The 12,439-nt window shown below is 52.2% G+C and overlaps 1 protein-coding gene across 1 annotated transcript; it reads right to left on the bottom strand.

Moving 5' to 3' along the window:
- Positions 1–5,379: 5,379 nt before the first annotated feature.
- CLPS (colipase) lies at positions 5,380–7,405 on the bottom strand (the record flags this gene model as incomplete). Its single annotated transcript, XM_082664670.1, has 3 exons — positions 5,380–5,511; positions 5,954–6,076; positions 7,322–7,405. The coding sequence occupies 3 exons, from the start codon at positions 7,403–7,405 to the stop codon at positions 5,380–5,382; spliced, it is 339 nt and encodes a 112-aa protein (XP_082520796.1).
- Positions 7,406–12,439: the final 5,034 nt, after the last annotated feature.

Raw genomic sequence — 12,439 nt, 5'->3', positions numbered from 1 at the left:
TTTGTTACTTATAATACACAATTGGATTGGATGAGAGAGTCTTTTGAGATCCTTCTAACTGAGGACTTCTAACTGCAAAGCTAATAACAGCTTCTATTTATTGGGTGCCTACCCCATGCAGAGCAAAATATCTACTATTTCATTTAAGCATTGCATCATCCCTGTGATGTACTCTTATTAGGCCCCATCTTGCAGAAGGGGAAACCAAGGCTCAAAGAGGTTAAGAAGGCTGCCCAAGACCACACAGCCAGTAGGCAGCAGAGCTGGGATTGAACCCAGATCTCGCCGGTGCCAGAGTCCAATCACACAGACTAGATACTCTGCCGGCAGCAAGATGAGCACAGCAAATGGTCCAGGAAGCAGCAGTGGTTCTTGGGAAACATCAGCTTTATCCCCATTGCTTGCTCCTCTGTCCCTTTAGTCTGGGAACTGGCACTGCGGGCAACTCCCCGTCAACCCCAGGACTGGGCAATCACACGTCATTACCCACCCTCCAGGCCTCAGTCACATGGCACTCACATTGCAGATGCAGGGTATGTAGCTGGACCTTAGAGGCACGGCCACCACCTCTGGTCCCTGACGTGGCGGCAGCGCTCCTGGTCATCTTCTTCCTCCTCTCTTTTTTCTTGCTCCTCACTGGGGGCTCATTTTTCCAGGGAGAAGTCAAAAGTTTGGTAAGGAACGTAGAGGGCGCACCATCTGCCACCATCCTAAGACTTTGTTTGGGGAGGGTTGTTTGGGGAGGGTGGGTGGGCACAGAGCCTCATGTGGGTGAAAACTGGAAGTGGGGGACAGCAGGGAGTGCTGGGTGGAGGATGTCTGGGGGGACAAAGAAAGCGCACCGGAGTCATGGGAGCTGTGCCGGGGTGCTGCCGGGTGCTGTCACTGCAGAGATGAACAAAACACAGCACTCCCATCCCAGGCTCGCTCACATCTGGTAAGAGAGACAGACATTCAGTCCTCCACACGATTTATTGAGCACCTACTACATGTAAGTGATTTTTCTAGGTGCTAGTGATGGGGCTGTGAACAAGACACAAAAATCCTTGCCCTGGGAGAGCTGACATTCTATTGTAGGAGGCAAATAAGTAAAATATTAATGTAATTCCAGGTGATCAACACCTGAGGACAAAGAAAATAAGGAAGGGGTTTCAGGAGTTGTGGTGTGAGGAGAGGGTGCTCAGGGAAGACCTTACTGACAATGGGAATTTAAGCAAAGACCTAAAGGGTGTGAGGTCTTTCCTAAAGGGAGCCAGGCAGGCAGTGGAAAGAGCAGTCCAGGTGGAGTAACAGTCAGGGCAAAGGTCTAGAGGAGGGACCTTGCCTGGCATATTCAAGGAATAGAAAATAGGAGTGAGAGAGAATGGAAATAATAGGAGATGAGGTCAGAGAGATCAAAGGAACATTACAATATTCTCCTTTGTTCAGCAGTTTTGCATTCAGCACCCACTGTGTGTGAGGACTTTAGTCCTAGCATCTAAGAAATACAGCAGTGAACAAGAAAGCAAGAATCCCTGCCCTCCTGGAGTTGAGGGAGAGATAGAAAAATTTAAAAACAAGATAAAGAAGATAATTTCAGAGAGTCAGATGTGTTGTGAACATGGTAAACCCAGGTGATGGGACTGCTCTGGCTAGGTGTCCAGGAAGGCCGCAGCCGGGACGGGAGAGGGAAACAGGCAGGTGGAGCAGGGCAGGCATTTGTTGGTTTTGTTCCCAGCTGTATCTCCAGGGCCTGGACACAGTAGGTGCTCAGTATTTGCTTGTTGAAAGACTATTGAAAATGTCTGATGGAGGGATGATGGGCGACGTCATAAGCCCCAGCATTAGGGGCCGTTGATGTGTGTGAGTGTGTGTGTGTTTAGGGGGGTGTAGGTGACAATCAAACTCAGCTGAAAGGGTAAGTCAGAGTTTGCAGGAGAGCAGCTTGTGCAGTGGCAGACAGGAAGGTCTGGCACACCCAGAGGAGACGTAACCTATTCTGGGGACACTAAGGGCAAACCTTCCAAAACTGTTTAGTTCCCTCCAGGCACAAGTCAGGTCCTGCGGGTGCCTTCTGTCCGCCCCCCCACCCACCCCGAGCCGCAGAGATGCCCCGGGGCCCCGTCCAGAGACTGCCCAGCCCGGCGGGTGCAGGGGAAGTGAGGGCGCCGTGTGGGAGGAGGCAGGCGGGGGCCCGCGGTGGAGCCGTCTCCCCGCAGGACACTGGGGAGATTTGCCTTCCCGGGCAAGTGCACGAGTGGATGCTGCCGCTGGGCGGCAGAGAACTGCCAGTCGCACAGCTCCTTAAAGGGGTCCGAGGGCGGCACGTGTCACACGGAGGTGGGTGTCGGTGCCCGGTGGAGCTGAGGGGGAGGAACCCACGGAAGGTGGAGCCTGGGCACACCCAGAGGCCAGGGAAGGCCGGGGGGCTGGGGCGGGGGCGGCGGAAATGACCCGGGAATTCTCTGCTGGGGAAGCCTTTGGACAGACCCAAGGTGGGTCCCCACTCCAGGGGCTTGGAATCCTGGATGGGGGGCCATGGGGCATGGCGATGCTTCTTTCTCTAATATGGGTTCCCTTTCTTCAGGGGTCATCTTAGCAAACCCTGAAAGTAGCACTGTAAATGGGCACAGTTAGGTCTGGCCCTCACCCTTTCTACCTCTGCCTTAACCACCGTCCTCCCAAGCCCCAGGAGTTCTGCCGTGGCCTCCTGGGGGGAGGTGGGCTGAGGCAGCCTCTGAACTGAGTGTGCAGGAGAGGGGAGTTGACTTACCTATGAAAGGATTTAAGGAGCTGAGATGGGGCTCCCTCTCAGTGTTCATCCACTTAGGACTGGCAGATGGGTTAACAAGGGAAAGGTGATGCCGGGGATGGAGTGAAGAGAACGCTTAGCAACCCTAGGGGTCAGCCTGGAGGAGGTGACCAGAGACTCTGAGCAGCTGGGTGTGGAGGTCTTTATGCCCAGGCTCCTCTGTTGTGCACAAGCAGATGGGCCCCAGAGCTGGGCTGTGGTGAAAGTGGGGGCTGGCCCTCGGGGCTGAGGGCAGAGCAACCCCCAAGATCGAGGTCAAAGTCTCGCCTTTCCCAGACATTCCTCGGCCTGTATAACGAATGTCCCTGCCAGCAGGGCCTGACTCGTATATTTCCGAAGAATGAGAAATCGTTTAAAATCATCTACGGCCATTGTAAGAAAATTGAAAAAAAAAAAGAAGCCAGTTAAGGAAACTTTCTTTTAATGATCTTTCTTCCTTGCCTCCCCCCACTTCTCCTCCACCTACTCCTGTGCCTACCCAGAACTGTGTGTTCCTGTCCCTGGTCCCCAGAGCCTCCCCCAACAGGGGAGGAACAAGGAGGGAGGGTGATGCACAGTCATTGCAATAAAGAACTTTCAATGTTTGCTGGCAGCCATTGCCCCGCTTCCTTGCTGAACCCCAATATTGTTTGGGCAGTAATGTGCCCAGCCCTGGAGAGGGATCATAATTAGTCTAAGCCAGTCATGGCAATCCCATTCCCTTTGCTTTCCCAGCCTCCCTTGCAGCTAGAGGTGGTCAGGTGACCCAGTTGTAGCCATGGAGATGTGGAGACGTCAGCCCGGAGGCGTTAGGGCAAGATAAGAAGGTACCCCAGGAGAAGCACTCTGCCCTCACCCCTCCCCAACCCAGCCTCTACCCAAGGCTTCCTAGCACATGGTGAGAGGATCTGACGTTGGGAGCTGCTGTGAAGGCATTTGCTGAGAGGAGGTGAAGAGACCTGCAGGTCTGCCAGCACCCAAACAAATGCCGGCACGTCCATCTCTAGGCTTCTTCATGCCTGAGAGACATTGGGCTGGCCAAAAAGTTCGTTCGTATTTTTTCTGTAAGATGTTATGGAAAACCCCGAATGAATTTTTGGCCAACCCAACATATGCCCCCTTTGTTTAAGTCGTAATTACTTGGGTTTTTGTTGTTGTTGTTGTTACTTACAGCTGAATCCAGTCTTAACTCATAAACCTAATGGTTACTCTAAGGATTCATTATCCCAGAACTACAGAATCCTGGGGCTGGGAGAGCATCTCAATTTCATTATCACTCTCCCTCATTTATGTGAATCTCCTCTCCAGCATCCCCACCGAGGGGTCAGTGACCCTCCACTTGCACATCTCAGTGACCGGCACCTCAGAACTGCCTAAGGAAACCCAGGTTTGATGGCTCCAGGGGGTATAAAATTTTTGTATTAAGTCAAAACTAAATTCCTTACAATGCCACCCATCTGTCTTAGTATGTATAATTAGGAAAGAACAGGGAATTGTAGAAAGCGTAGGAGGTGGAGTTGGATGGGTTTAGTGGCAACTTTTTCTAATTACATGACATTGGGCAGGTTACTTAACCTCTCTGATCCTTAGTTTCTTTTATCTATAAAGTGGAGACAATGAATTCTCCTTCCCAAGGTCATTGTGAGAATTTGCTAGCACAGAGTAAGCCTATAGCAATTGTTTGTGGTCTGACCCCTTAACACACAGATTGTGTCAGCTAGCTGTCACATCTGAAAGTCTGGCCCAGAAAAGAGGTGAGAGCCCAGGAGAGGGGACTGGTAAGTTTTGATGCAGGGCAAAGAAGATGGGCCATTATAACTCCCCACCAGAGATGTGTGTGTGTGTGTGCCTGTCTGCTTGAGAACTTGAGGGGCAATGAGGGCCTCCCAGGGAGGTGTGACTGTTCCTCAGAAATGGAAACATAGGTCTTCCCTGGTGGTGCAGTGGTTAAGAATCCGCCTGCCAATGCAGGGGACACGGGTTCGAGCCCTGGTCCGGGAAGATCCCACATGCCACGGAGCAACTGAGCCCGTGCACCACAACTACTGAGCCTGTACTCTGGAGCCCACGAGCCACAACTACTGAGCCTGCGTGCCACAACTACTGAAGCCCACGCACCTAGAGCCCGTGCTCCGCAACAAGAGAAGCCACCGCAATGAGAAGCCTGCGCACTGCAACGGAGAGTAGCCCCCCACTCACCGCAACTAGAGAAAGCCCTCATGCAGCAACAGACCCAATGCAGCCGAAACTAAAATAAATTAAATAAATTAAAAAAAAAAAAGAAGAAGATGAAGTAATGGAAACATTCCCAGCCTGGCTGGGCCTGTTGCACAACCTTGTCTCCAGTCTGTCAGCCCCATCCTGCCTGGCCCCAGGCCCATTCCTCCTTCTCGGAGGACACCTGCCCTGATGGAGCGAAAAGCTTGACGTAACATCAAGGAAGACGCCGATTCAGCAAGAACATCCAGGAGCCTGGGGAAGGTTTGCAAGAGGGGCTTTAATTACCAAGAATCCAATTAGAAGACGGAGGTGCCGGTCTAGGGGCGGCCAGCCAGGGAAAGGTGGTGGAGGACGAGCGCCCTGTGGCGTGCCAGCCTGGGTGAGTGTCCTCACTTTCTGGAGTGGCCAGCATCGAGGCAGACGCCAAAGTTGGTGTTGGTGATGGAGCCCACGATGGTCTTGTCCACCTCACAGGTCAGACCGCGCTCACAGGGACACTTGTAGTAAACCCCATAGAGGGTCTGCAGAGATACGGAGCCAGTGGAGTCACACGCTGTGGGAGCCACTTTGGGCATCGCCTGCCCTGCCCCTTTCAGATGGTGCTTCTCCTGACTGCCTCCCCAGGGGCCGCTGTGGGCCTGGAGGACTTGGGTTCTGGTCTCTGCTGTGTGGCTCGCTTGCTCTTACTAACTTGCTCTCTCTGGGAAGCCTCTAGCTACCCATGCATGAAACAGGGATAACAGATGGCTGCCCCACCCATCTCACTGGTCCGTGGTGAGGGTCAAGAGAGGGGATGGGATGGGAAAGGGCTTTGAAGCCTGCTGACCTCCCTCTCATCTCAACGTTCCGTGTCCAGACGGAGCCCCCTCCCTGATTACCCCCCCCCGCCCCCCAAGCCTCGAGGGCCCTCCGCCTCGGAGCTGTCCTCCCCGCCGCCACCCCGCCCCGGCACTCGGCACTCACAAAGGCGGAGCACTCGCTGCTCTCTCTGGCCTTGGGTGCGCAGCGGGCCAGGCTCAGGCCGGTAGCACGGTGGCAGCACTTGCTCCGGCACTGGGCACTGTTCAGGCAGAGTTCGCCCTCTTCCTGCCAGGGGAAACCCATCAGCCCAAACCCACCTCCATTTGATCCCTTCTCCACCCAGAGCCCCACCTCGCCACACACTACCCGGTTGGGGGAGGCATGTGTGAAGGAATCCAACCCCTGGGGCTGGCGGCCTCTCCTCCCACTCCGACCGCCCATCCACCCACGTGAGAAGTGGGCAGTGTGGCCAGAGAAGCAGCCCCGGGCCGGGGACAGGACACCTGGCTTCTAGGACTGGCTGTGCTACCAACTCCCTGGGTGACCCTGGGCAAGTCACTGGCCCACCCTATGCCTCAGAGTTCCCATCTGGAATGGCCACTTGTGGCCCGCAAACAGGGTCTCCAAACCTCTGTGTCCCCCAATCCCTTGAGGAGCCTGTGAAGGTTGAGGACCCTCTCTCCCTGGAAAACTCCTCCCTCCCTCCCCCCACAGACTCTTACAAATAAATCTCAGGGGCATCCCGGACCCTCCGAGTCCATGCATGGCCCTGAGTTAAGAACCTGTGAACTGAGTTCTTAAGCCAAAGGGCTTTTGCAGTTGTGCCCTTGGTGGAGAGGCAGCGTGGGCAGTGGTGAGAGCCTGGCTCTGGAGCCTGCCAGCCCGGGCGCCAACCCCTGCTCAAGACTTTCCAGCTGTGTGACCTCAGGCAGGTGACTGAATCTTCCCCTGTGTCAGCTTTCCATCTGGAAATGGGGTTGATCAGAATAGTACCTATCTCACGTGGCTCTTATGAGGACTAAATACGGAAGTATTCCTGAGGCATTTGGAGCTGGTCTGGTCAGCCTAGGTCAGAAGCCAGAATCACTGGGGAAGCTTTTTAAACTACTGAACCTTCTGAGCCAGAGTTTCTGGGGCAGGAGCCCAGGGCTCTGGATTTTTTTTTTTTTTTTTGGCTGCGCCACGGCTTGCAGGATCTTAGTTCCCTAACCCGGGATGGAACCGTGGCAGTGAAAGCGCTGAGTCCTAACCACTGGACTGCAAGGGAATTCCGCTCTGGAATTTTATAAAGTGCTCTCAGCCAGGTTGAACCGCTGCTCTGAGCATGCTCCGTGCCGATCAACCTTCTCTGGGGCCCCTGGGGAAGGGGCGTGGGACAGGAATGGGCAGTAAAGGAAGAGACGCCTTACCTCCCAGCCCTTGGGTAGCCCCACGTGGGGACAACTTGACCCACCCAGAGGTCAAGGTCCAAGCTTAAAAAGAATTCCCACCTCGGGGTTCAGATGACTCCTGCCCTGAAGACCCTCTTACCAGGTTGATAATGATTCCCCGGGGGTCGGGGACCGCATAGGCTACCGCGAGGGCAAGGAGTAGGAGGACGAGGACCTTCTCCATGATGAGTGGGCACAGCTGGCGTAGGTAGTGGCCGGCAGGTCAGGTGGCAAAAGACAGAGCCAGAGGGGGTGGTGGGGCTATAAAAGGGGCCTCACCCACACGTGACCCACCTTCCCAGTCCCGCAGGGCCTGCCGTGGGCAGAGACCCAGCTGTGGCCAATCTGCTGGAGTGGGTCCTGATAAGGTAGCTGGGCACCACCTAGCACCTGGTGCCTTGTGTGTGTGTGTGTGTGTGTGTGTGTGTGTGTGTGTGTGTTGGGCGGGGGGTGCTCATACGGCAGCATTGTTAAGAGTGGGAACTCTGGGACACTTTTACCTGTACGAGTTATTAGCTGGGCAAGTTATCTGTTCTGAATCTGTCCCCTTATCTGTCAACTGATAAGAGGTGCGAGAGTTAAGTGAATTAACATATGTTGTATACATAAGACACATAGCCTGGGACAGGGCTCGGCACATGAGCTGTACACGTTAGCTGCCATCGCTGCTGTATTCACCTCTGGCGCCCTGAGCTCTGTGGCAGGGCTGGGACTAGGGTGAGGCAACTGAGACACCTAGAGTGTGAGCACGTCCTTAAATTTTGCATCCTAGACACCTCTCTTGCCTCACCCCAGTCTGGGCCCTGCTTTTGACCTCACCCAAACCCAGGTATGTGGCAGTATCAGGCTCGCGTGAGGAGGGGGCCCACTTTCCCCACCCTCAACCTTCCCAGGTCCCCTCGGGGATTTTCAGGTGGGGCCGGGGCCCTGGGCCTGCGACCAGCCCTGCGACCCCTGGCCGAGGGGTGTGTGTTCTCACTCCAGGTGTACCGCCCTCCCACCCTCCCACCGGGGGTGCCTGCAGGAGTGATTTAGGGGCGCTTAGGAAGTCCTTCTCCAGCAACTCTCTCCCGTTCCTTTCCACTTCATTTAACATGTGCAATTCCAGCATTAAGGACTCACCACTTTAGTTAATGCTCCACTCACCCCGTCCCCCACCCCGGGCCACGTGTGGCCACGAGCTGTCGTTAGTCCTGGCTGAGGATGAGGGTCTCGTGAGCCTCTGATGGCCTGGGCTGAAGGCTGGGAAGGGCACAGCTGCCTGAGTGTGCTCAGCTGTGGGACCAGAGCAGCTTTCCCTGAAGGACTGTTCATTGTAGCAAAGCACCCCTTCCCCAACCCAGAGGTGGAAGACGGCCCCGCTGGGGAGGCCCCAGACTGGGTTGCCTTTATCCTGGCTTCAAAACTCACCATAACTAGCTACGTGACCTTGGACAAGTTATTTACATTTGTAATCTTTGTGAGCCTCAGTTTTTTAATCGAGGCAAAGAGGTTGATAGCTCTTAGTAAAATGAGGATTGAATAAGACAGTGTATGTGAAACCCCATAGAAGTGCCTGGCACACAGTAGGTGCTCAGCCTGTGTAGCCACCCCCTGTCACTCCCCCTTATAGCACTGAGGGTGGCGTAGAGAGGAGCAGCTGGAGGAACCAGCCAGGAGACCCTCAAAATGAGAGAAACCCACCCAATTCCAGAGACATGGAAATGCCATTGATTAAAGGAGCGCTATCTTCTCTTATTTTTAGGGAACTCAGTGTTTAAAACCACTTTTCCCCATGAGCTCATCCTGACCCCTCCTTCTCTCCCCACCCTTCTGTTCCCTTCTCACAAGTCAAGACTAGGGGGCCTGGGAAGAAACTGGAACCGAGGAGCTGTTTCTATCTGTGATTGAAGCTATAAAACTGCATCAGTCCTAGTATTGCCAGCAGCTCATGGCCACCTTCCCTATAACACATTCCCTTTACATAAGCCACAAACAGAGGCATCGTAGTTCTGGGAAGGGGCTCACAGCTCTGGATCAAGGTCAGATGTGCGACAGCCCTGGAGTCAGCTTGTGGAGCAGACAGGGAATCCACTCAAGATTCAAATTCCCAATCAAGAAACTCAGGTTGACTTAGTTTGGGTCCTCCAGACCCCTACTCATGATCTGCACTGGGCAGAGCCCTGAGGGGGATGGAAAGGGGAGGGGCAGTTCTCCAAATAGAGAGTGAGTTTTTGTTACCAAAGAAAGGGGAAGGGGGCTTCCCTGGTGGCGCAGTGATTGAGAGTCCGCCTGCCGATGCAGGGGACACAGGTTCGTGCCCTGGTCTGGGAAGATCCCACATGCCACGGAGCGGCTGGGCCTGTGAGCCATGGCCACTGAGCCTGCGCGTCCGGGTCCTGTGCTCCGCAACAGGAGAGGCTGCAACAGTGAGAGGCCCATGTACCGCAAAAAAAAAAAAAAAAAAAAAAAAAAAGAAAGGGGAAGGATTTCTGGGATGTGCAATAATTTTACCTTTTAAATTTACATTGACCATCCAGTCTCTATTGTGTTTAGGTGAGGGTAGGAAATGAGACATTCAGTGACTTTCAGTTTACCAGTCTTTAATTCAATACTCAGCCTTTAGGGTTCCCCTCACCACCCCATTCTCCTGACCAAGATCGGATTGAGTGTGGAGTGAAGCTTATGTGGCTTCAGGAATTAGGGGAAGGGGTCCTTTTGATCCTCTGGGCCCTCAATGGCTGCTGTGAAGATGTCCCTTGTCCCACCTCAGCCTTCTGGTCCTGCTGAAATCTGTGCTCTGTTCTCTTAGCACGGCCCCTCCCTTCGCTGGTCAACAAACACATGAACTCTTTTTTTCCCATAATTTATAATGCTCGCTCCTTGCTAGTGTTCCCTTCAAACACATCACAACCATCCTCTGAAGAAAGCTAGGGAGACGGCCCAAAGTGTCATCAGTCATTACTCCAGCGCTAGGTCCAGGACGTCTGTGTTATGTCACCCCTCTTTTAGTTTGGTCACAATCACATCTCAGTATTCTACAGCTCAGGGACTAAATATTAAAGTTAGCCATCATCAAAGAAGAGAGAGTTAGTAGGGTATATAAGTATACACATGACACATCAAGAACGAAAATCTGGGTAGACAGTAGAGTCCTCTTTTTTTTTTAATTGTTGGCTGCGCCGCACAGCATGCGGTATCTTAGTTCCCCAACCAGGGATGGAACCCATGCCCCCTGCGGTGGAAGCATGGAGTCTTAACCACTGGACCACCAGGGAAGTCTCTAGAGTCCTCCTTTCTTCAGGCACCATGTGGCTGTAGACAGTGCTTGTGACTTTCATCCTCCATCTCCCATCCTGTTCCTTTTGCTCTCAGCCAGCATCTCTGCTGATCAGGGTTCTTTATGCTGTACAGTGACCCAGACCTTCTAGCCCTGAGATATCTGGGCCCTTGATGGGCCTGACCCTGTGTTGGGTTACTGAAGCCTTCATTAATTTGTTTCTTCCTTCCATTAATTTTTTTATACTGGACACGGTAATAATAGGAGGCGGCCCATGCATATGTTCTACACATACCTCTCTGTTCCCTTTGTGTAACAGCACACTCTCTCCCCTGGACAGTCAGGATTTGGTACCCTACCAACATGAGTAACCCCCCTTTTAAAACATTAAAGTATAATTGACACAGAGAATCCACCCTTTATAATATACAGTTCCATGAGTTTTGACAAACGCATACATCATGGAACCAACACCCCAACCAAGAGACAGAACACTTCCATCACCTAAAAAAAAATTCCCTTGTATGATTCCTTTATAATCAACCCCACCACCAGATCCTGGCAACCACAAATCTGTCTTATTTCCCTATAGTTTTGCCTTTTCTATATGTAATATAGATGAAATCACACAGTTCGTATATATTTCTCTTGGGGGGTGGTGTCTCGCTTCTTTTACTTAACACCTTTGAGATTCAGGCATGCTGTTGCAGGTTGCAGTAGCTACTTATTTTTTATTGCTGAGTAGTAGTCCATTGTCTGGGTGGAAGTCCATTGTCTGGAAGTAGTCCATTGTCATTTCCCACCTGAAAGACATTTGGTTTATTTCTGAAAAGTTTTGGGCAATTGTGGATAAAGCTGCTACACATGTTCATGTTTTTTTGTGTGTGTGAACACAAGGTTTCATTTCTCTGAGAAAAACACCCAGGACTGAGACGGCTGAGTCTCACGGCAAATGTTTGTTTCCATTTCTAAGAGATGTCAAACTGTTTTCCAAAGTGGCTGAACAAACGTGCATTCCCACCAGCAACATACAAAAGTTCCAGTTGCTCCACATCCTTGCCAGTACTTGACATTGTCAGTTTTGGGGGGTTTTGTTTTTAATTGAGCCTTTCTCACTGGTGTATAATGGTATGTGTCGTTTAATTTGCGTTCGCCTACTGACTAATGCTGTTGAGTGCTTTTTCATGTGCTTAATTGCCATCCATATATCTTCTTTGAAAGAAGTATTTGTGTGAATCTTTTGCCATCCAATCTTTAAATGGGTTGCTTGTTTTCTTATTACTGAGTTTTGAGAGTTATAGATGTCATACCAGGAGCTCAAAGTTTGTTGATATTGTTGGGGGCCAGTAGTGACTGGCTGTATTGGCTTTGATGGAAGATTCATCCACAGTCTCCATCTGTCCCACCGTGGACACATTGCTAGGGGTCTTTGAGCCAGTGCACGGTGGAATTGGAATGGGGGTGCTGAGGAAGGAGGCTGGCTAGCATTCACAGAGTGAATCATCCTGTGCAACCGATGTTAAAAGACTGTAGTAGCAGGCCTCTGGAGTACATTCCCATTGAACCCAAATACTCTCTAGGTTGTGCCCCTATTCTGAAGGCTCCCTTTCCCCAAACTTTTACTTAACTCTCCAAACTTACTCTAAGATAATGACCATATGACCGGTCCATTATCTGCTGCCCACAAAGTGGTGTTCATCTGTACCTTAGGCCCTCTCCCCTTACAGGAGAGTTGGTACATTTCCTGAGGTGCCGGAACAAATTACTACAAACTAGGTGGCTTAAAACAACAAATGTGTTCACTTATAATTCTGGAGGCCAGAAGTGGAAATCAAGGTGTCAGCAGGGCTGCACTCCCTGCAGAGGCCCTAGGGAAGGATCCACTCCCCACCCCTTCTAGCTTCTGGTGGTTGCCAGCTTCCTTGGCTGTGGCTGCATCATTCCAGTCCCTGCCTCCAT

This window comes from Grampus griseus (genome assembly GCF_964374135.1).
Source record: "Grampus griseus genome assembly, chromosome: 10".
Taxonomy (NCBI): Eukaryota; Metazoa; Chordata; class Mammalia; order Artiodactyla; family Delphinidae; genus Grampus; species Grampus griseus.
Note: the sequence above shows the minus strand (reverse complement) of the source record. Positions and strands in the feature narration are given on the sequence as shown.